Here is a 24,839-nt window from a genome sequence, read left to right on the forward strand (position 1 = left end):
GTTCTTCGTGCTCCTCCAAAGTCCTCGTCTGATTCCAGGTCCAACACATGCGGCTGAACGCGTTGTATCTCCATGATGAATAAAAGTTTATTCGTACGGCTATCAGGGTGCACGCCTGTCTCCCCCTCCCTCCCTGAGATGGCGGAGGAAGGGCGGCTCACTCGTCGCCTACGTCACGTTTGGAGGGCGGAGCCTGTGCTTTCTCAGGACGGGCGGGGGGATGAGCAATAGTGGGTCTTTCATAGTTCCTGGTCTGTGATTTAAGATTTCAGAACTATTGTGTAATGGATGTTCCAAAACCCAAATTGTGCTTGTTTATGTGCAGAAGATACAATGTGAAAAGATTTATTTTGTATGAGATGGGCCCTTTAATTCAGCTTCGTGCACATTTGTTTACGTTTTACACAAATGAATCCCGCCGCTGGTTAGGAGGATCCGGATCCACCTAAAACAGCCATAACTCCTTCTCCTCACTGCTCCTTCTTCCACTTTGGTCCTTATAGTTGATCTCATGATGTAACTCTCAGAGTTCAGAAGTCAGCGACAAGGAGGACAAGGAAGGACAAGGAAAGACAAGGAATTACAAAGAAGGACAAGGAAAGATAAGGAAAGACAAGTAAGGACAAGGAAAGACAAGGAAAGTCAAGGAAAGACAAGGAATTACAAGAAAGGACAAGGAAGGACAAGGAAGGACAAAAAAGGTCAAGGAAATTACAAGAAACGACAAATAAGGACATGGAATTACAAAGAAGGACAAGGGAGGACATGGAATTACAAGGAAAGACAAGGAATTACAAGAAAGGACAAGGAAGGACATAGAATTACAAGGAAGGACAAGGAAAGTCGAGGAAGGACAAGGAAGAATAAGGAAGGACAAGGTAAGACAAGGAATTACAAGGAAGGAGGTATTTTTTGCCCATTTTTGTCTGGAGCCTGATCCTCTCTTTGAATTGCCACAGGTGTGTTTGTTTGTCTTTTAGACGCATGCACACTCAAATTTATGTTGCAGTAACCGAGATGCTGCGTATACATGCCACAGTATCCTGGGTAGTATCGGAATATCCCAGCTACTACATAACAGTATCACAGTTTCTCATAACCAGGATACTGCTTTATTCGGGATACTGAGTATATCTATTGGAGATGTAGACAGGAAAGAATTACTCAAACAAAACAAAAAACAACTCCACATATGTTTGTGAGGAGGTACCAACGTCCTGACATGTCTTAAAGCTCACAAGAGTCTATTTTGTAGTTCCTTTCAAATGAGAATCTAGTTTGGATATAAGTATCTGTGTACATCTCTTTAAAAATGAAATGAAATCATGTTTAGTTTATAGTTTCCTAACATTATATATAAAATAAATAAATAAATAAGGGTAAGTTTTTGATAGTAGGAATCACATTTCTAGTTTGTGAATTTTGTTGACTGACAATAATAACATTTTTGTGGTTTGTGATTCAGCCTTTGCCTCCTTCAGCGGCTGGAGTTTGACTGTTGTCAGTGTGGGGTCTGGACTGTTGAAATGTTAAAACAGTTTCCTGCCTCTCCTCTCTTCGTCCTCTTGTTGTTGTCTTTCCACATTTATTGATTTGATCCATAAATACACCTCTCCCTTGCTCTTGTTAGTGTGGCCACTTGACCTCAGGCACAAAATCTGTATTTTTCGTTTCATTATTAACCAACATACTGATACTTTCCAGCTGATCAACATTCCCTGTATGATGCGGTGTGTGAACTGTACACACTATTCTCTATTATTCAAGTTGTTGTTTTATTTGAACACAGTCTGACCACACAGAACTGACTTAGCTGGAACTACAACAGGTGAGATTATTTGTGCAGCAACAGGCATGAAAATGGGTCAGGGGTGAAAAAGGTGTCTAGGGGCCCTGCTTTGTTTTTGTTGTTGTTGTTTTTTGTAAATTGGGTGCACTGGGGCATTTATTTTGGGTTAATAAGAGCAGGGCCTGTCTAAATGAAAGGCGATTCACCAGTATCTGCACCAGTGCTGTAGTCAAGAGCACACTCATCAAAACCAGGACCAGTCCAAGACCAGAGTCCTGAGACCAGGACAAGACCAAGACTTTTAAAGGTCGAGACAAGACCAAGACCATGGCCCATCGAGACCAAATCAAGATCATCCTTATCAGTTTCCACATATATTTGTATTTTACAGTTACTTTGGCACATATATATTAATGTTTGTATAAATCTATCTCCATTTTATCTGACTTAAAATAACCAAACAAACTGTACTGCAGTGAAACACTCTGCACCCCTTTCTGGACCCTCACCCACAGTTTGAGAACCTCTTCTTTAAGGGAACTTCCACTGACACTTTACACAAAACTATGAAGAAAGTGAAGAAAGTGGATAGGATCTGTTTATTTTTTGTTTTGTTTCTATCTGGAGTTCCATTCTCTTAGTGGTTTTGCAGTGGGATTTACCTCTGCACATTTAACAAATGCACATGTGACAAATACAGATGCATATGGCATTTTATTAGACAAACTTCAACCACATGTCGTCTGCTCTGTGTTGTGTGTCTGCTCTGTGTTGTGCGTCTGCTCTGTGTTGTACGTGTCTGCTCTGTGTTGTGCGTCTGCTCTGTGTTGTGTCTGCTCTGTGTTGTGTGTCTGCTCTGTGTTGTGTGTCTGCTCTGTGTTGTACGTCTGCTCTGTGTTGTGTTACTGCTCTGTGTTGTGTGTCTGCGCTGTGCCGACACTGTAACATAAATTGTGATTAGTTTTTTACTTCGTGTTTCGTCTCGCACAGTGCGACCGAGCTGTTGTGCGCTGTATGTGGGGAGGGAGAGCGTGAAAAGACGAGGAGTGGCGTGCTGACATGAGGCGGATGGACAGGTAGGATGTTTTAAAAAGTTTAACCGCCCTGTGATACACGCTGGTACATGAGGGCACACGCTGTTGCAGACAAGCCGCGCGCTGGGGGTGTGTGTGTTTGTGATGTGCCTCGCAGTGTCCACGGGCTCCACACAAGTGCACAGACTGCAGAGAAGGCCTGGTCACACTGCAGGGGTCAGCGTTTGAAGCACCGGTACAAGTTTATTGCCGACAGCAGCGGCCATAATAAAACATGGTCACAACCCCTCCCCACTAAAACTTTTCTCATTGAATCTACACAAGTTCTCGTAGGTGACCTGTTTTGTCTTCAAATATCGTCAAAAGGTCAGAGATTTTCATGTCTGTTTAAACAAATCTCTCAGACAAAACATTACAGTCCCAACCTTGCTATCATTAGTCAACAGTGGTTCATTTAGGCTGCGTTCAGACTGCAGCCTGAAGTGACCCTAATCCAATTTTTTGGCCCCTATGTGACCTGTATCTGATCTTTTAATGTCAGTCTGAACGACACAGATCTGATTTTTTCAAATGTGACCCAGGACACTTGGATATGTGCTCCTAAAATCGATACATATCTGATCTTTGACATGCGACCAACGGCCAAAGCGCATTCATACGACCTACACGTTATCAACAGGCGACAAATGTACACAAACGTTCTTCTCGTCATAAGAAAATTGTTAATGAACTCGTGTCACTGAAGTGAAGCACATCGTCCTCCCACCACTCTTGGCTATGTCTCCACATCCACACGTTCCTTTCAACAGACTGCCCCACAAAACACCACGACCAAAAACCTCGTCCTTCTCCTTCTCAATCTCCTCCTTCAAACAAGTAAGTTGTTCATGTTCTGGCTCCGGTACGAGAGGAACTTTAAAATCTCCAGGTGCTCAATGCTCACGTCCATGTTTGGACAACTTCTGTAAACACAGAGCACGCTCGCTGTGGTTGACATCGTCGTGTCTCCAGTGCACATGTGGGACACTTTTGGGCCATTTAATGTTCACACTGGAGTCACGTACAAGTCGCATTTAATTGGAAATGTGAACGACCTCGCAAAAACATCAGATTTCACAAAAAAAATCCAAATTGAGCATTAAGCCCTGCAGTCTGAACGTAGCTTTAGTCACTCTCACCTTTGAGAGTAAAATCAAACTCTGGAACAGGACCATGAACACTCACACTGATCACAATGTGTGCACTGTGTCACCATGGTGACTTCTGAACATTTTAATCATAGAGATACAGACAGAAAACCCCCCACTGTGATGTCACTGAAACCCTTCCCTTCCTCACCTCTCTCTGTCACTACTGCCCCCCACACCTGACTTTGCCCCCCCCTGTCTCTGCTCCTCACCTGTCTCTAGCACCCTCTCACCTGTCTCTGGCACCCTCACCTGTCTCTGACACCCCTCACCTGTCTCTGCCCTCCCCTCACCTGTCTCCAGCACCCCCTCACCTGTCTCTGCCCTCCCCTCACCTGTCTCTAGCACCCCCTCACCTGTCTCTGTGCACCCCTCACCTGTCTCTGCACCCCCTCACCTGTCTCTACACCCCCTCACCTGTCTCTGACACCCTCACCTGTCTCTGGCACCCCCTCACCTGTCTCTGGCACCCTCACCTGTCTCTAGCACCCTCACCTGTCTCTGCACCCTCACCTGTCTCTAGCACCCCCTCACCTGTCTCTGCACCCTCACCTGTCTCTAGCACCCCCTCACCTGTCTCTGCACCCCTCACCTGTCTCTGACACCCCCTCACCTGTCTCTGCCCTCCCCTCACCTGTCTCTGGCACCCCCTCACCTGTCTCTGGCACCCTCACCTGTCTCTAGCACCCCCTCACCTGTCTCTGCACCCCCTCACCTGTCTCTGGCACCCCTCACCTGTCTCTGCACCTGTCTCTCCCTCACCTGTCTCTGACACCCCCTCACCTGTCTCTAGCACCCTCACCTGTCTCTGGCACCCCCTCACCTGTCTCTGCCCTCCCCTCACCTGTCTCTGGCACCCCCTCACCTGTGTCTCTGGCACCCCTCACCTGTCTCTGGCACCCCCTCACCTGTCTCTGACACCCTCACCTGTCTCTAGCACCCCCTCACCTGTCTCTAGCACCTCCTCACCTGTCTCTGGCACCCCCTCACCTGTCTCTGGCACCCCCTCACCTGTCTCTGGGCCCCTCACCTGTCTCTGGCACCCCTCACCTGTCTCTGGGCCCCTCACCTGTCTCTGGCAGCCCTCCACGATGATGAGTTTCTGTTGGGGTGAGGTCCGAGCGAACACGATCTCGGTGTGGTTCTTCAGCAGGTCGTCCAGATACTCCGAGCTCATGTCCTTCAGGTCAGACCCGTGCACCACACACGCCTTGGCATCCCTGAGGAAACACAGAAATAAATAAATAAACGAAAGCGTAGAAGCAAGGAGTCAGCGGAGGGGAGGAGAGCGGCACACACTCAGGCACCGGGCCAATTATGCAGAAGGAGCACTGACATTTTCAAGCCTCTCCTCGCTCTTCTGCTCTTCTGCTCCTATAGACACGCATACTGTCTGACAAATACACATCCTTTAAGACCGGCTCACACAACACATGTAAATATCCCAGAGATGATCAAACTTCACAGGTCAGGACCCCAGAAACATCATCCGACACACTCAGGACCCCCACAGTGAAATGAAATCAACAGAGTGAAAATCTCAAGTGCAAAACATGTTACATCAGACTCAATGTTGTTATTGGACCCAAGTTAAAGGTTGTATGGAGGATTTTTTTTGTTTCAAATTGTCAATGATAGCATTATAGAGGTGCAGTAGCCTTGTAATTATGATGACCGAAAAAAAGAGAATAAAAATTCATCAACTCTGGACGTGTTGAGACAAAACATTTGCCAATAGATAACGACACTGCCTCATTATCTGTTAGCTGACAGGCTGTCAATCAAACTCCCTACATTTCTAGCGTAACTGACTTGCCTGCGCGCTGCCGGTACGTGGTTTACGTACGCCTGTCACGCAGTCCACAGACGCAAGACACACAGACGCTGTTTTCTCCACCAGCGCAACAGTTCTTAGCGGCTTTTTTTGACCTATATCTTCCTCGCAGTTAGCACAAAGTTTGTTGCAATGGCAGACAAGAATCCAGGAGCAGTTCGCCGCAAAAGAAAGTCCGTTTTTTGAGGTCGCTGAAAGAAAGAAGACAAGGGGAAAAGCAGCGAAGCCAAACTAAGGTGATTCTTGTAGATTCATTCCAGCGATGGCGCGACTGAAGCAGACGCAGGGTCTAAAGACTGACGCACTGGTCCACAAATTACTCCTGGACAGGTCACTTCTGCTTATTATGAAAACGTACTTTATTTCCAAGAGCTAGACAAACGTTTTTCAAGACACGAAAGCAATATCCTATGTCTGAAAAAACGTAAGTTTTCAAGGCAAAGAAAGAGTCCGCTTGCTGCTGCGTGTTGTAGCTAGTTCATTCGCACTGAATCTCCGCGCACCCTTCTCTGCACCCCTTTCCTGCTCTCTCCCGCTGCCCGATCCTCCTCACTTCTCCGGGCACGGAATCTCTGCGCACCCCGCTCCCCCCGCTCCTCACTTCTCCGTCTTGCCTAACCAACACTGTAGTTAGTTGTTTACAAGTCAATGTACAGCGCACCGGCTGTAAACAAACCTGTTTCTGGCGTAAAGGAGGAGAGGAGGAGGCGTTTCTACGTAGGAGCTGTAGGGGAGGGGGGGTGGTTTCACGCATGCACAACATTTGAAAAAGGACAAACAGTCGCTGGATTTCTCGTTCCTTGGAAAATCCTCTATACAACCTTTAACTATAAAATATACTGTTGTCCAGAATAGAGATCAAATACATCACTGTAACGGTTTATTTCAAACTGAACTAAACACTAAATCAACCTTTGTGCTACTTAATTGTTTATTTTGGATTTGGGTGGGTACCTGTTTGCCCTGTGTCCTTATAGTTAGTGTTAGTTCAGACCTGGGGTTGACTTCGCTCAGGGAGATGTTGAGTCTCTCGGCGATGTCCTCCACCGTCTCGTTGCCCTCGGAGATGATGCCCACTCCTTTGGCGATGGCTTTGGCCGTGATCGGATGGTCCCCGGTCACCATGATCACCTGAGTATAAACACATCGATAATTAATAAAGCATCATTAAAACACTCTCTTTCCATGGAGACAAGCACGTGATACCACAGAACCTCGTTAGATCTGCGGAGAGGCAAGCTCACCTGCAGTAAAATGCCATACCACTGAGAGACTGCCTGATCTCATCTAATCTCAGGTCCCGTCCACACTAGTTCATATTCGAATCATTTTCTTTGTGGATGCAGTGTTCGTTCCCACTAATCCAATGGAAAATGGCTTTAGAGACGGAACGATCTGGTGCCAGGAGCTCCCACGAATTCATCTGAGTACAGATCTGATCCAGCACTGTAGTCCAGTCAATGAATGACTCAGGTTGGAAAAAAATGTTAACAAAGCTTTTTCACTTGATATTAGTAGTATATTAGTTCACACGAAAAAGTCCTCTCTTTATTCAATTGCTTATGTTGAGCTTGACCTTCATGCATGAACATCAGACCTTAAATATGCCCATAAGTAACAGAAAACAAAAGAGCATCTAAAATGAGAAAAAAACCAACCCAACAACTATGTTTATAAGGCAACTGTTTTCAAAATAAAGCCCGTTGTGCTATGAGAATGTGATTGGCGGCCATATTGGATTACACATGAAACTGAGGGTTTTCTCCCCCTTTAAAAACATGGTTCCAGTGGTCAGATTTCGGTGGACTTTTTTGTGTGAAGTGATATATCACTAATAAACATGTTTCAAGTGAGAAAGCTTTGTTAACATTTTTTTTCAACTTAACCTACATTTTGTCATTCGTTTACTAGACTACTGTGTGGACTCCTGAAAACGCTGATACACTGATGTAGTTCTATGCACGCGAAGTAATTCACTGCCAAAACGCTAAGAGGCCAGAATATATGTCCATTCATATATACGGTCTATGCATACAACCTGCAGATGCATAATCTCTGAAAAGTTTCACATGAACCATCTTCAACATGATAGAAGCACAGAACAGACTCACCATCAGTAGAACATCCCTCTGTCACAGAAATATTCCACTGAGGCATGTCCTTTAGTCCGACAGAAGCTGAACCACATCAGCGCACAAGGAGCGAGCTGTTTTTTGAGCGCTCAGTTTATGCAAATAAGCCATGTGGTTTTAAGTTTCATTTCTGTAACATGTAAACAAATATGCTCAATGCTGTGTGGATAGGGAAGGCTTGCGGACACAGAAACAATGTGTCTGGATGCAGATCGTTTTTCTGATACGGTGTAAGCATAACCTCAGTCTCTCATGAGTTCTATAGCTACAACACACATAATCATTCTTTCAAGTACTGTACTATTCATTTTGATTGAATAATATTAACAAACTACAGAACAATGCTTTATTAATCCAATTCAGTTTATAAACAGTGTTGGGAAGGTTACTTTTAAAATGTATTCCCCTACAGATTACAGATCACATACCTCAAAATGTAGTTCGTAACGGAATCCATTAAATTACTTAAAGTGAGTAATGTAATCTGAATACTTTGGATTACTTGATATTGTCAGGCTTTTTAAAACTACACGAATGTAACAACACATCCTGAAAATTCTTGTTTGTTCTCTTCAAATTGTCTGTTGAGCCCGAGTCTCCATGAACAGGCTTGTGTTTGCTGTAGAGAAGCAAAGACGAAGATGTTTTATCTGCTAAAAGACAACAAAAAGCCCAGTCTTTACTTAACCGTATTAAAAATATTATTGATAGAGAAATGATTTCTGTATGAGATCACTGCTGCTTTAAACTATGTCCACCTACTGTTAGTGTCATATTGTTTATTTAAAAAAAAAAATCACTGTCAGTACAAACATAAAGGCACTAGCCCAGTAAAAATCAGTAATATTTGATGTTTTTTACTCAAAAGGATGCAGAATCAGGTTATTAACAATAACGATTATTAACGACCTCGTCCATTGTGAGACAGACGCCACCAGTGTTAACAAGACGTTTACGTAACTCTTATTGAGCGCAGTCTGTTTGGGTTTCCAGCAATGAGTGGAAAATTTAAAAAAATTTAAAAAGTGATATAGCCCAAAATGTGAAAACAGGAACACACCGCCATGTAATCCACTTATTTCAACAAAGTAACTGTAATCCAATTACCACTCACTGAAACAGTAACTGTAACTGAATACAGTTACTCATAATTTGTACTCTGATACGTAACTCCGGTACATGTAATCTGTTACTCCCCAACACTGTTTATAAACTACAGCTCATATGCCATGTTTAGACTCCATCAGAACTGACTTCCAATACAGTCCCTGAGCAAAACAAATTCAATCTGTGTTACAAATGTTTCAATTTTTGTAACATACAGTAGATTTGAAAAAAGCTTAGGTTAAGTGTCTGAAAATGGGACATGTCTCCTATTATTTTTGAGGGTTTAAGACACCTCCCTGTCACTTTATCAGAACTTTAAAGCATTCACCAGCCCTGACACATTTACTCTTGGACCATATTTCCAGAAAGTTGCCATTGACAACATACAACCTTCACCAGTTAACAGTCCTTTTTCCAATTTCCAATTTCCCAAGTTTTTCTTCATTTTAAATTTCAGCTTCACTTGGGTTGACAAAGACTGATGTTGTTAATAATTCTTCTAAATTATTGAATGTTAAGATTTTTGCTCCTCATTTTCAGTTTGTGTTTCTTGAGCCAGGAAGCCAGCATGGTCCTGCTTTGAGCTTTCTTCCAAATGTGAAATCATCCTCAATTGTTCCTGCTTTAGAAACTGCAGATTTGCGAGTGACTCTTTCAGCTGTTGAATTTTAGATTTCAGCTCATCATGTTCAGTTTGAGTCTCCAAGCGACTCTTGGCCCGCATTGAGTTTTCTGAAAGAAGTCTGAAATTGTTCTCAAATTTCATCCTCTCTACACTGCAGATTTCTAGGAATTCTTTCAGTGCTTGAATTTGACACTTTTGTTTGAGACTTTTAGAATTTCAGCCTCAAAATTTATCCCGGTTATTTATCCACTCTAACGGCAGAGGACCCAAGACCATTTGAACAGAAATTGGTCATAAGCATCGATGGACGACAAATCACCCTTTTCAACCCCGACAAAAGTTGGACCAAACCAAATTTCTGGTCGGAATCGCCAACTACCTAAATATTCACTATGACTTGGTGGAAACTCCTGGGCCATTCACAGCAGAAAAGATGAAAACCTCCAAGAGTCTCGATGTGTTGTTGAACTTGTTGGAGTCCACGGTTTGTTAGGATCTTCTACGTTTGCTCTGCGAACGTTTGAAAGCCGTTTAATTCGCCGTTAGCGGTTCTTTTCACTCAGAATACGAAAAAGACATTTTCCTTCTTCCTTGCTTCTATTTGTGCATCTGATAATGCAGCAGGAATTTATCATTATCGAGGATAAATACGTGAGGTTACGCACTGTGTTTGACGCTATCCTGTTTCTTGCCTCCGACCAAAATATTTCCCAGCATGCAACGCGGGCTTTTAATAACAATGAAGTCAGCTGAAACTTGCCTATTGCATCTGTATTGGCTCCATTTCTTTCCTCTGAGCGGTTTGTTCTTGCTGAATTTGATCTTGCAGGAGAGTCTGTTGTTCTCAGTCTTGTTCTTATCTCTTCTCTTCTCTACAGATCTGTGACCAAGTCTTTAAGTTATGTTTCCTGGACTTGCTGTGAATCTGAAACACTTTCCTCTTGACTGATTTGGGTGGGAGACTGCTGGGAGCACCAGGTGTCACAATGGGGCAACACTGTCATTGTGTCCTTTGGCACGACACTTCGATCACATTGAAGTAGTATGACTGTGGTGTGTGAGTAGGGCTGGGCGATATGGATCAAAAAATATATCTCGATATATTTTGCTATATCTCGATATCTGTACAGGAAAAAATAACCCCCCAAAACTGAAAACTGCAAAAACAAATCTGCCAAATTCCACAAGGTCCTTTTTTTTTTAATTAAAGTGTAAGAGGTCGGCAGTTCAGGTAGGAAGATTACAAACAACCCTAATTACATAAATAATAATTTAACTGTTAAATAAAAGAAATAAAACATATTTCCTTCTTTTCATTCATAAATAAAACAACTCAACACAAGCTCATCTTTGCATTAACTCTGTTCTCCAGACCAGAACCAGAACCGTGACCATGAGCTCCTTTAGCAGAGGAAGCTCAGGATGTTCCTTATTTTAATAGATCCATGTTCCTATCCAGCAGTAAGGAGCTGTGAGGTTTCCCACAATCCACTGCAGATCAAACCCAACGTTTCCAAACACTATTGTACAAGTGACACTGCAACAGATTATTAATTAAAATCTTCTGCATTAATAGAATTTGCATTACTAAACTTTACAAGATGTAGGCCTATAGCATAACGACTCAAGAGCCACATCAGCCCGTTTGAGATTATAATGTGTTTTTTTTTTTTTGTTTTTTTTTTTGCAGCTTTGCGCAGACTTGTTTACACTTTACAGAAACTAAACTTAAAAAGAGCATGGCTAATTTGCATAAACAGCGCTCTCCACGTGCCGCTCATGCTGTTCAACTTCTTTTGGACTAAAGGACACAACTCAGTGGAATATGAGGATGTGCTATTGATGGTCTTGTCTGTAAATGGTGGAAAAGTTTCGTGAGGCTAAAAGCTTTTCACTGGCAGCAACTTTCGGCATTCACGGCGATAGTGAGGAGTGAATGAGACACGAGCGAACAAAATCAGGGAGGCGGGAGCGCGCGGGCGGCGACAGAGAAGACAAACAAGCGAAGTGGCAAAATCAGAATTGAATATAAGCATTATATCGATATATACAATATGTCAGAATTCATATCGAGTTTAAAAAATATCTCGATATATTTCAAATATCGAGATATCGCCCACCCTTATGTGTGAGTGTTGGTGGTGGTCAGGAGCCTGGCTTCCATCAGTCTCTCCCAGGGCAGCTGTGGCTATTTGTAGTTGTGAATTAATAAAGAGTGTCTGAAAAAAAGTGCTATAGAAAACACTGTTTTGCTTGAAACTAGTGTTGTTCCAATACCATTGTTTTGGGATTCGATCAGATACTGATACTGATACCAACACCAATACCAGTCCAATACCGTATAGTGAGAAGGAAGTTTTGTTACAGTACAAGAACAAAAAATACATTTTCTAAAAGGCTCTTTTTAAAGAAAATCTGCAAGAATAAATTCGATTTTGGGGACTAAAGTAGTAGTGAATGTATAATGGTCTTAACCGTAAGTAGTGCTGAGTTAAGTGGTTTTACTTTTCTACTTTGTCACTTTCTACCACAGAGCATCAATTAAAACAACAGTGAGGCCTGTAAAAAAACGCTTCTCCTCGGAGCACATGGATAATCACGCAGAGTCAGCAAAGTCCGAGTCACACCCAACAGTTGTCGGGTGTAGTTATTTTATCAAGTCAGCGTGCACACCAAAGGCGAAATGAAGGTATCAAAGAGGTAACACAGATGTCTTTTCTGTCATTAACAGTGTGTAAAGTGTTTACAGAGTCTCTACAGTATTTAACCTGTGTTAAATCTCGGCATTAGCAGTAGCATTAGCAGCAGACGGCAACAGCGGCTGCTCGCATCTACAGGTCCTCATTCAGGAAAACACAGAGTGATATTGGATCAGTGATTTGTACTGACTACTCACTGATACCGATATTTTTGCTTTAGCTGTACCACATTTAAACTGATCCCCATTACTCGCTCTGTCCACTTTAGTTTCTCTGACCCTTTTGTCTTCTGACCTATTTCTGACTCAAAACAACACCAGCTTTTACAGACAGCTTAAGTGTCACGACCAAATCTCCCTGCGCCTACACTCTTCCCCCGTCCCTCTGTCACATCTCAAATGTTAAGATTTCATTTGAGTTTCCTTCTCCGCTTTGTCTCTCTCTGCTTCTAACCTTTTGTTCCAACGCTGAATAAAGCCTGAAAAAGACGGGAGTACGATTCAGCAAAAGACCCATCAGCGCTCACAAAAGAAGCACTTTAACTCCATTCATTACTGGAGTTTGTGCAGATCCGTGGTGCTCTCGCTCGTGTGTTTGTGTGCAGTTCCGAGAGACGCTGAAAACATATTTAAAACAAAGGGGAGGTTTGTAAGAGATGCCTCAGGGTAAAACAGGACGAGCAACAATGAGAAATCACTAATCTGTTGTTTAAAGACAGGTGGCAAGAAGAACAGCTTACTTCCACCTCCCCAGCATTACTTACAGGGATATTAAGGAGTTCTCTAACATTTTAAAGGGCCTGCACCGGATTTTATATCTACGTATTTGAGCAAAATGTGTTTTTCCCAGTTCAGTTTATTGTATAAGCAGCTGTTGAGGTCAAAGTTATTCTGCATCTAATTATAAAGCGTTGTATTGTCCAAGTATCAGGGAGTGTGTGTCCAGAGTTATTCCTAAACTTCACTTACGCATTCAGAATCCGTGTATCATTCGTTCATTTGTTTTTCAAAATAAAACCAAAAATAAGAAAATGAAAAACAGCTATTTACTTCATTATTTGTCTCCAAAACCAAAATGAAAAAAACAGATAATGATTTGTTTTTTCAGTTTTCGATATTGTGTTTAAATGAAAAATGGAAAAAAAAAAACGATAACAACCGTTTCCCGTTGATGTGACTTAAACTGCGATGCCGGACTGAACCAGGACTAAACCGTTTTCAGTTCTAGTCTGGTCCCGGTCTCAGTCCTGGTCCCAACCCTGGTCTGGTCCCAGTCTCAGTCCCAGTCTCGGTCCTGGTCCCGGTCTCAATCCTGGTCTCAGTCCCGGTCTAAGTCCTGGTCTGGTCCCGAACCTGTTCAGTCCTGGTTCAGTCCTGGTTCAGTCCTGGTTTAGTCCTGATTTAGTCCTGGTTCAGTCCGGGATCGCAGTCACGGAAGTCACGTAAACGGGAAATTATCATTATCCGTTTTTTCCATTTTTCATTTAAACACAAAATCGAAAACCTAAAAAACTAATTATTATCTGTTTTTAATTTTGGTTTTAATTTAATTTTTGCTGTTTTTTCGTTTTCTTATTTTGGTTTTATAATGAAAAACGAATGAACGAATGATACACGGATTATTCAGAGCATCCTTTTTTCTTTTCTTTTGGTGGCAAGAGATGTTATTCAGAATCTGTATGACTTTATTTAAACCCAGGTCTGTAAAGCCTGACTCACAGGAATCAATATTAAAAACAGCCAAGACGTTACAATCCTGGGGTTTCCAGAGTGAAGTGAAGTTAAAATTAAAATCCATGACCGGTCAGTTCCCATTCATTCCTCAGTCCTTTACTGGCGGCTCGGGGGCACAAAATTAAATGATTAACGTTTTCTGTACAGCATGATGCAAAATAGTGCTCCTGCTCTCGGTATTTGGTAGAGTTTGGGCAGCGACAGGCAGTAAAAAAGCAGATGGTTGGGTAGTTAACTGTTGAAGAAGAGCAGAAATGGAGTCGTGCCATCAGAACGAAAGTCCAGGAAGCCAATTGTGCCTTCAGGGTTCACCGACTCTCCCGTGAAAAACTTCAAGCTCCTTGTTTTTAAGCACCATAGACAACATCTTATATGATGCCTTCTGAGCGTCCTCTTGGAATTTAACGAGTTTGTCAGGACAGGGCTCCTCGATCTTTGACTTCAGAGCTTTCACGTATGCCTTGAGGTATTTCATAAGCTCCTCCTTAGTTTTGGAGTTTACAGGAGGTGGCGGTTAAAGACGATGCCCACGCTTGACTCCACGTCTTCATCTGTTCCCTCTGCCATCTCTTCCGCAGACGCATTACCACCAATCAGAGAGCCATCGATCGATCAACCTTTCGGCTTTACTTACTTGCCATCAACCTTCAACAAAAGAGATCATCTTCTGTTACTTCAATTTTGTAGATGTCAGAGAACATTTTCTCACTGGTCACTTGTTGATGATCATGTTGGTGTTGGTTCTCATACAGTAAAGGCCTCGCATTCAGAGCGTCCTCATTTCACAACTCTCAGAGACTACAGCAGTTTCTAACAACAACTAGCATGCTTACAGAACACTTCCTAAATTTCAGACAATAAAACACTTCATAATAAGATTGTTACAGCCCCAGGCCTTCAGTTCTAATTTGTTTTGTGTGCTTTAAATGATTTTGCTGGCTGTCCTGAATTCTGCTGTGGGAGCCCTCGTTCGTGATTGGTGGAGTCTTTTTACACCCAGCCAATCCTGAATCACCTCCAGACTCCTCCCCCTATTTAAATAGATTGCCAATACCTGTTTGGGGCTGCTGGTCTTGGTGTTCATGTCAGTCACTTGTTTATACTAGTAAGTGTCTGACTTTGTTGTGTTGAGACATTTTAGTTTAGTTCTGTTTTGTGCCTTTTTAAAAAATTGGTCACTTGATTCTGTTTGTAGGTTTATGTGGTTTACTTTGGGGCACTTGTGTTTTAGTTTTGTGTGTGTTCCTTAGTTTAACCACTTGTTTTTGTGTAAATCTGCGTGACCCGAGTTTTGTGTCACAAAACTGTATAATTCTGTTGCTTTGTTTCTTAGTTTAAGTTATTTTTTTGTATATATTATAGTCTGTTTTGTTCATTTATCTTTTACATCCCTGTTAATTAAACATTATTTAATTTATTCCATTATCCATCTTGTTTTTTTTGTTACTTCCCTGACCCCAACCAGCTGAGCTGTAACACAAATGAAGACAGTACACAGCATATTACTTATTTTGACCCCAAGAACTGCTTATTGGTACTTTGCAGTGATGTCACTCTGGGGGTGATCTACATGTATGTGTATGACACAATGTTCAGTAGTTACCACGGTGACACAGTGCACACATTTGCAAACACTGCCATGAAAGTTTTAAGAGAAAATATGCAAACTGGATTTCAACAGCACATTTTCAGGAGCCTGATCAGTCTGAGCGTTCATCAAAAAGGTGAGAGTGACTAATCCATGTATCACTCCTTCATTTGTTTTTCAATATAAAACCAAAAATAAGAAAATAAAAGAAAAACTTATTTGTCTCCAAAATCAAAATCAGTTCAATTCAGTTTTCGATTTTGTGTTTAAATGAAGAATGGAAAAAACGGATAACAGCCGTTTCCCGTTTACATGACTTCCGTGACTGTGATGCTGAAGTTTTGCGCTGCATACGGATTGAACCAGGACTGATCCAGGTCCGGGCCCACTGGGACCAGAGTGGGACCAGAGCGGGACCAGGGTGGACTCCGAGCTTTGACTCAGAGCCTCCGTGGGGTTCGAGCCTCAGCTTCGAGCTCTGGCCCTGCCGTGGGCTCTGAGCCTCCGGTCTGGTCCCGGCCTGGTCTCAGTCTCAGTCCTGGTCTCAGTCTCAGTCCTGGTCTCAGTCTCAGTCCTGGTCTCAGTCTGGTCCCGGCCTGGTCTCGTTCTCAGTCCTGGTCTGGTCCCAGCCTGGTCTCGTTCTCAGTCCTGGTCTGGTCCCGGCCTGGTCTTGTTCTCTGTCCTGGACTGGTCTTGGTGTGGTCCCGGTCTGATCTCGGTCTCAGTCCTGGTCTGGTGCTGGCCTGGTCTCGTTCTCAGTCCTGGTCTGGTCCCGGTGTGGTCCCGGTCTGATCTCGGTCTCAGTCCTGGTCTGGTCCCGGTGTGGTCCCGGTCTGATCTCGGTCTCAGTCCTGGTCTGGTCCCGGTGTGGTCCCGGTCTGATCTCGGTCTCAGTCCTGGTCTGGTCCCGGTGTGGTCCCGGTCTGATCTCGGTCTCAGTCCTGGTCTGGTCTCGGTCTCAGTCCCGCTCTGGTCCCAGTCTCGGTCTAGTCTCGGTCTAGTCTCGGTCTAGTCTCGGTCTGGTCTCGGTCTGGTCTCGGTCTGGTCTCGGTCTCAGTCCCGCTCTGGTCCCGGACCTGGTTCAGTCCGTATGCAGTACAAAAGTCCGGCATCGCAGTCACGGGAGTCACGTAATCCGTTTTTTCCATTTTTCATTTAAACACAAAATCAAAAACTGAAAAAACGAATCGTTATCCATTTTTTCATTTTGGTTTTGGAGACAAATAATGAAGAAAACGGTTGTTTTTTTCGTTTTCTTATTTTTGGTTTTATATTGAAAAACGAATGAACGACTGATACACGGATTGTGACTAACTGAACATTTTGAGATTATTTGAGAGGCACTTGTTTCTGCTCAGACTGAGTTAAAATAAAGGACAAATTCAAGTGTAACAAAGCCTCAGACACAGCAGAGCCTACAGTTAGCATCACATCATACTAGGTTAAGACAAATTTTGCTTGAACACTTGGGGAAAATCGGGTACTGGGCCTTTAACTCCATATTCAGTATATAGTGTCCCCTCACGTGCTCCATGTTTTATTTGGTTCTTTCCCGTGACAGAATCCAGGGCGTCTGATCTCCATAAGAGACACCTGACCTTCAGCCAGGATCTGAATATGAACTAAAGCTTACATATTTATTCTCCTCTCATTCACTGTGCTCATTCACATTTATGACACACAGGGTTCAAGTCTTCACTCCAAATGCCAAACGCTTTGTCCTAAATACGGAAAAAATACTAAATAACTTATCATCTTGACACTGTTTGAAATAGTGGTGAAAGAACGTTGACATTCAAAGTAATACATTCTCAGGCCACCATCTATCTTTCAGACTGATATCTCTGTGTTTTTTTTAAACAGAGGGGTTCAGTCTGGTCAGTACTTCCTCTCTTCAGCCAGGCTCACACACGACCAAGCACATGTGTTTATATCAGTGACACGTGAAACAAAGGAGCTCATTGGTCAGGTTGGTTTGTTTTTGATAAGGGAACAACATTATATCACGGTGAAAAGTGAATTTCTGCATATGGTTAGTGACTGAGTGTCTACCTGAACCTTTGGCATTGTTTCCTGTTGTGTCATTGGGACTGTTTTATACTTTAAGACCCTAGCTTTATTTGAACACAGAAATAGGCTTTATTGTGACATCACAACATTAAAAAGCCATACATTTCTCTGACCCTGACCCCTGTCGACCTGGAGTTTTAATATTATTCACTTTTAATGCAGTTCACTTCATATAGTACAGCAGTACATAAGTCAACTCTTTAAAAATATTGTTTCTTTGAAAAAAAAAATCATACTTAATCCCCTAAGTAATGGTAAAGCCTGAAAGTTCAGCTCTCTGCCGATTTGAGGCACAGTGAAGAACTTTGGTCCTAGCAGCTGTTTCCCTCTAGATACAAAGGTCATCTTGGGCTTAAATTAAACTTATAAACTTGGGAAGTTTTTCATGTACATTTGAGGCAGTGATATATGCAATAAAATGTTTGAAAATTATCACTTTTGTTGACAATTTTTCAGGCAGACAGATGTTTTTTTGTCTTTTGGTGTATGTTGAGGGTGATATTTGACAGTAGAAAGGCAGAAAGCCCCAGAATATTTTTCTGCTAGTTTCCCCCATGTGTCAGGATACACAATATAAGATTTTAGGGTTATTTTTTACCATGTATCTTACAGTATCTTAATATTTACAGTTACATCATTTCACAAATAGCTTTTCTTAAAAAGTGTGGTTTTTGGGCCCTGAGACCAAACGGGGCCGAGTTGAGGTTGGTCTGTATCAACTCGTGATGGCCCAAGATATAAGATAACAGGAAATAATAGTGAAAAAAACAGTAGCATAGTAGCAAAAAACATCCTGAGGGGTGGACCAGGCTCCCGGCCTACCAGGGGTCTCAAACCTACTACTACAAGCTCATAATGTTTTGTATATTGCTTTTTTAGACACTCAAAGACGCTTTACGCAGTATTATTCATTCACTCCACACTCTGTGGTGGTAAACTACTGTTGGAGCCACAGCTGCCCTGGAGCAGACTGATGGAAGCGAGGCTGCCAATCTGCACCATCGGCCCCTCTGACCAACACCATCACTCACACACACCACTTTCATACTAAGCAATGAGGGTGAAGTGCCTTGCCTAAGGACACAACAACAGTCTTTACGACTGGTGCCCCCCTGTGGCACCTGATTTTCCCAGTGTCTCCGATCCAAGTACTAACCAGGCCCAGCCTTGTTAATGTCAGCGGCCACAAGAAACTGAGGAAGACCCATGGCAAGCCTTAAATGATGTACAGTTAGAAAAAACATCCGTTTTAGTGAATTTAGTTGAATTACTTTGTGTACGAATTGTGCTATACAAATAAAATTGCCTTGCCTTGCCTAGTGCACAAAGTCAGACATCCAAATGATATATTTACCTCCGCCAAGGAGGTTATGTTTTTGCCAGGCGTTTGTTTGTTTGTTTGTTTGTTTGTTTGTTTGTTTGTCTGTTAGCAACATAACTCAAAAAGTTATGGACCAATTTTGATGAAATTTTCAGGATTTGTTGGAAATGTGAAAAGGAAGAACTGATTTCATTTTGGGGGTGATCCGGAAGAAATCCTGGATTCTGGATCACTTTGAAATTTTAGTTAACATTGTGGTAAATGGGGCCAAAAATTTGGTTTCTCAATATCTCGGTTAATTATTGACCAAACCCCATGAAATTTGACTCAGGGATGGACAATGGGATCCTCTTTCATATTCCAAAGGCTGATCCGGATCTGATCCAGAAGACTGATTTTATCGCAATTTATATAAAAAATGGGGGTAGTCCTTGGCAGAGGTCTGCGCTCTCTGAGTGCTTTTCTAGTTACTATTGTAACAGGCATTTAATTCTTCATATTTGAGTTTTTCAGCACAGTGTGTATAATGCAGAAACTACTGGTGTGAATTACTTGGACGGTGATGGAGAGTTACTCGTAGCTCCCGAGCTACAGGATGGAGACCCCTGATATACGCCAATATTACTTATTACCTGGTCCACGAAGGGTTGACCAGGTTTTGTATTCACCCTGTGTGTGTGTGTGTGTGTGTGTGTGTGTGTGTGTGTGTGTGTGTGTCTGTGTGTCAGTGTGTGTGTGTGTGTGTGTGTGTCTGTGTCTGTGTGTGTGTGTGTCTGTGTGTGTGTGTCTGTGTGTGTGTGTGTGTGTGTCTGTGTGTGTTGTGTGTGTGTGTGTGTGTGTGTGTGTGTGTGTCTGTGTGTGTGTGTGTGTGTGTGTGTCTGTGTGTGTGTCTGTGTGTGTGTCTGTGTGTGTGTGTCTGTGTGTGTGTCTGTGTGTGTGTGTCTGTGTGTGTGTCTGTGTGTGTGTGTCTGTGTCCACCTGCGATAATTCTGCCATTTATGGATCGACTGTCACCAAATTTGGTTCGTGGGTCAAGCCCCTGTGCTCGATGCCATAAAAAAAAGTTTGGTGACGATCTGAGGTCATTTGAGGTCACACGGGTCAAATGAAAGGTCACACCATTATAAAGGATAGATAAGCTGCTTCCTTGGTGATGAACTGCCCCCACCGATGACTATCTCTGATTGCGCTTGTTACAGATGGGGGCAGCTAAAATGAATATAGTTTGAATGATCTGTATTGTGATAACAGTGAGTGACTGATAGAAAAGATCAGGTTTAACATTTGTACATTTACCTTTTGGATATCAAATGCCACAGTACAGTGCAATCAAAGCAAAAAAAAGAGCTCTTGCCCTGATCTGAGACTATAACATCCTCACAGTGTAGAGTCTGAAAGCCACAGATAGATTAATAATAAGAACAGTGGGTGTGTTTCTTTACCTTGATGCCCGCTGAGCGACACTTGCCCACGGCGTCGGGCACGGCGGCGCGCGGGGGGTCGATCATGGAGATCAGACCCACAAAACACAGACCCTCGGTGGGGAAGTTCACATCATCTGTGTCAAAGGAGAAATGGGTGGGGTACTGAGACGGAGGGAGGAAGAGGTGGCAGAAACCTGGGAGAGAAGAAGAACAGAAGTGTAAGATAAAGAGAGGTAAGGAAGGGAAATAAGAGAAAGAGGGTGAGAAAAAGAAAAGGGATTGGGGAAGAGAGAGGAAGAGACGTTAATTGAATGAAAATATATATAATCACTGTTCACACTTTCACACATACCACATTCAATTTGGGACTAAACTTGGACTAAATTGGGACTAAACTGGGACTAAACCAGCACTAGAACAGGACCAAGTCTACATCAGAACCAAACCAGCATCAGTTGTGAACAAATCAACACACAACCTCATTCTCTAATTGTGAATAGTTCTATGGTGGTTAATTTAACTTTGTGCTGTAGTTTTGGGGTTTGTCGATTATTTCAACCTCCAAACCGAACTAATGTAAACACAGAAATGTGAAGTCCTGCTCCAGACCAGGTTTTGAACACGTTTTTCAAATTGGATCCACAGACCAGAGAGAGACAGTCCCTTTTTCCTGTAAGATTTATAACATATTTGAGTGACTTGCTCTGATGGAAAAATCTGATTGGAATATTCTCTGTTCTGAAGCGTCCGGGTGCCAGGATCAAAATGAAAATGTCTCACAGGTCATACAGTGAGTCAAAACATCAATCACCCACAGACAGAGAATACTGAACGAGATATAGAAAAGTCTGAGAATCTTATAAACACTGGAAAGGCATCAGAAGTAACTCAAATGCATGGTAAATTAAATCAGAAATGATCACATTAACATTTACTGTTTACACGAGAACGCTTGCGGGTAAAAACGACAAAATATATGATCAGAAGTGCCTTTTGTTTTGACGGTGAAGGCATTTTGGGGCTTAAAAACGCAAAAATCTGAAACCACCCTCCAGAGTGGAAAAGTTGAATAAGCTCCGCTGTAGTGTTTCCGTCTACACTGCCCAAGACGCAAAACTCTGGTCAGATCTGCTCACGTCACGTACACGTTTACGTCACATACATCATCACGTAGCGTCACCACCGAGCTAGCTGGCATGCGTACAAAATCGGATTCCACACACTTTTGCGTCACTGTACGCACGCAGATTTCCTCCCAAACACGCTTGTCTAAAACCGTCATCATATAAGTCAACGGAGAGTGCAGCTCGACAACAGCACTAACTTGGACTTTATTTACTAACGAAATTAACCATGTGCTCTAAGGATGACTGTCTTTTTACATACCTCCCTGTTGTTTTTTGCGGGTAGAAAGTGACGAAGCAGAAAAGAAAAATAGCGCTAAAGCCATACTAGGGTGACCAGATATTCAACATTTAAAGCTGGGACACACCCAGACTGGGATGTTTTGGTATAAATAAAATAGTGAAAAGAGCGTGTAACATTGTGCATTCTCGTGTCAGTCATAATCTGAGGGACTTCTGATGCTGTATTTATTGGTTTATGGTCATTCGCAAACACAGTTTTCTTATTTCTTATTGATTTGTAAAGGGACAGCACATATTAATGAACATTAAACATGTAAATATGTAAAGGTTATAGCCAACGTGGATAATTTCCATCTTCAGTCCCAACAGGTTGATGTGAAATCACCTACAGGACAGGGAAAATACACACACAAACAATGATACACACAACACACTCAGTACATAACAACTCAGCACATTCACTGTACACACACACACAACACACACTATACAACACACTCACTGTACAACACACTCACTGACACACTCACTGTACACACACACACACACACACACACTCACTGTACACACAACACACTCACACACTCACTGTACACACAACACACTCACTCACATACACACACACACACTACACTCACTCACACTCACACACACACTCACTGACACACTCACACACAACACACTCACTGTCACACACACACACAACACACTCACTGTACACACAACACACTCACTGTACACACAACACACTCACTATACACACAACACACTCACTATACACACGACACACTCACTACTGTACACACACACACACACACTCACTGTACACACAACACACTCACTATACACTCACTCACTCACACACACAACACACTCACTATACACACACACACACACACACACTCACTCACTCACATACACACAACACACTCACTGTACACACAACACACTCACTATACACACACACACGACACACTCACTCACTATAACACACACACAACACACTCACTATACACACACACACAACACACTCACTATACACACAACACACTCACTATCACACACAACACACACACACTCACTATCACACACACACACACACTGTACACACAACACACTACACACTCACTATACACACACACACACTCACTATACACACACACACACACACTCACTATACACACAACACACTCACTACACACTACACACACACACACACTCACTATACATCACAACACACTCACTGTACACACACAACACACTCACTATACACACGACACACTCACTATACACACACACACACAACACACTCACTACTACACACACAACACACTCACTGTACACTCACTATACACACAACACACTCACTATACACACACACACACTCACTATACACACACACACACACACAACACACTCACTGTACACACAACACACTCACTATACACACACAACACACTCTCACTGTACACACACACACAACACACTCACTATACACACACACACACAACACACTCACTATCACACACACACACACACACACACTCACTATACACACACACACTCACTGTACACACACAACACACTCACTCACTACACACACACACACACTCACACGTACACACGACACACTCACCGTACACACGACACACTCACACGTACACACGACACACTCACACGTACACACGACACACTCACGTACACACGACACACTCACACGTTACACACGACACACTCACACGTACACACACGACACACTCACCGTACACACGACACACTCACGTACACACGACACACACTCACACGTACACACTGACACACTCACTGTACACACAACACACTCACTGTACACACACAACACACTCACTGTACACACACACACTCACACGTACACACAACACACTCACTATACACAGACACACACTCACTCATACACACGACACACTCACCATACACACAACACACTCACTATACACATCACACACAACACACTCACTGTACACACAACACACTCACTATACACACAACACACTCACTATACACACAACACACTCACTGTACATACAAATAGAGTATTTTGGCAAAACAAATGACAATTTATGCTCCTCTTTACTATTGGCAGATCAGATTAATCAAAAATTGTGATAGATATGCTGATTTAGTCCTGGTTTAGACCTGATGCAGTTCTGGTTTAGATTAAATTGGTTAAAAATAGGGACATTTCTTGTATAAAACTGGGACAAATCACTGGTTTTGGATAAATCTGGTGGGACAGGGGACACAGGTCTCAAACTGGGACTGATACTTTAATGCTCAACATATTTATTCTTGCAGATTCTCATTAAGGGTCAGTTTACACGAGAACACTTGCAGGTAAAAATGACAAAATATTTTATTGGTAGTACCTTCCGTTTAGATGGTGACGGCGTTTTTGGGGCTTAAAAACGCAAAAATCTGAAACCACCCTCCAGAGTGGAAAAGTTGAATACGCTCCGCCGTAGTGTTTCCGTCTACACTGCCCATGACGCAAAACTCTGGTCAGATCTGCTCAAGTCCCGTACATGTTTACATCACATACATCACCACCTAGCGTCACAACCTCGCTGCCTGACATGGATACCCAAACGGATTCCACACACTTTTGCGTCACTGTACGCACGCAGATTTCCTCCCAAAAACGCTCGTCTAAACTTGCGTCTTCTGTTCAGACCGTCATCATATAAACGTAGCCTCAAATAGTAAGTTTCAAAAACACTGAGGGCAAGGTGGGTTAAGTGTCTTGCCGAAGGACACATCAGCTGTTTTCATGGAAGCTGGAATCACGCTGCCAACTAGGGAGGGGCTTTCGATGAAATTTTCTTAATCGATCGTCGGGAGAATTAACGATTGATTATCCATTAATCCTTAACGTTTTTATATTAAAATTGAT

General features: G+C 42.8%; 1 protein-coding gene across 1 annotated transcript in view; it reads right to left on the bottom strand.

The window, feature by feature from the left end:
- Positions 1-24,839, bottom strand: part of atp1a2a (ATPase Na+/K+ transporting subunit alpha 2a) — a 350,773-nt gene that overhangs the window by 94,902 nt on the left and 231,032 nt on the right. Inside the window, exons 14-16 of the mRNA XM_055151513.1 lie at positions 20,562-20,737; positions 6,839-6,975; positions 5,080-5,230 (exon numbers count right to left, since the gene is read on the bottom strand). Of these exons, the coding sequence (XP_055007488.1) occupies positions 5,080-5,230; positions 6,839-6,975; positions 20,562-20,737 (464 nt within the window). The remainder of the gene's footprint in view (positions 1-5,079; positions 5,231-6,838; positions 6,976-20,561; positions 20,738-24,839) is intronic.

Source organism: Boleophthalmus pectinirostris, unplaced genomic scaffold (assembly GCF_026225935.1).
Source record: "Boleophthalmus pectinirostris isolate CB_2022bp ecotype Guang Dong unplaced genomic scaffold, ASM2622593v1 HiC_scaffold_16, whole genome shotgun sequence".
In the NCBI taxonomy this organism is placed as follows: Eukaryota; Metazoa; Chordata; class Actinopteri; order Gobiiformes; family Gobiidae; genus Boleophthalmus; species Boleophthalmus pectinirostris.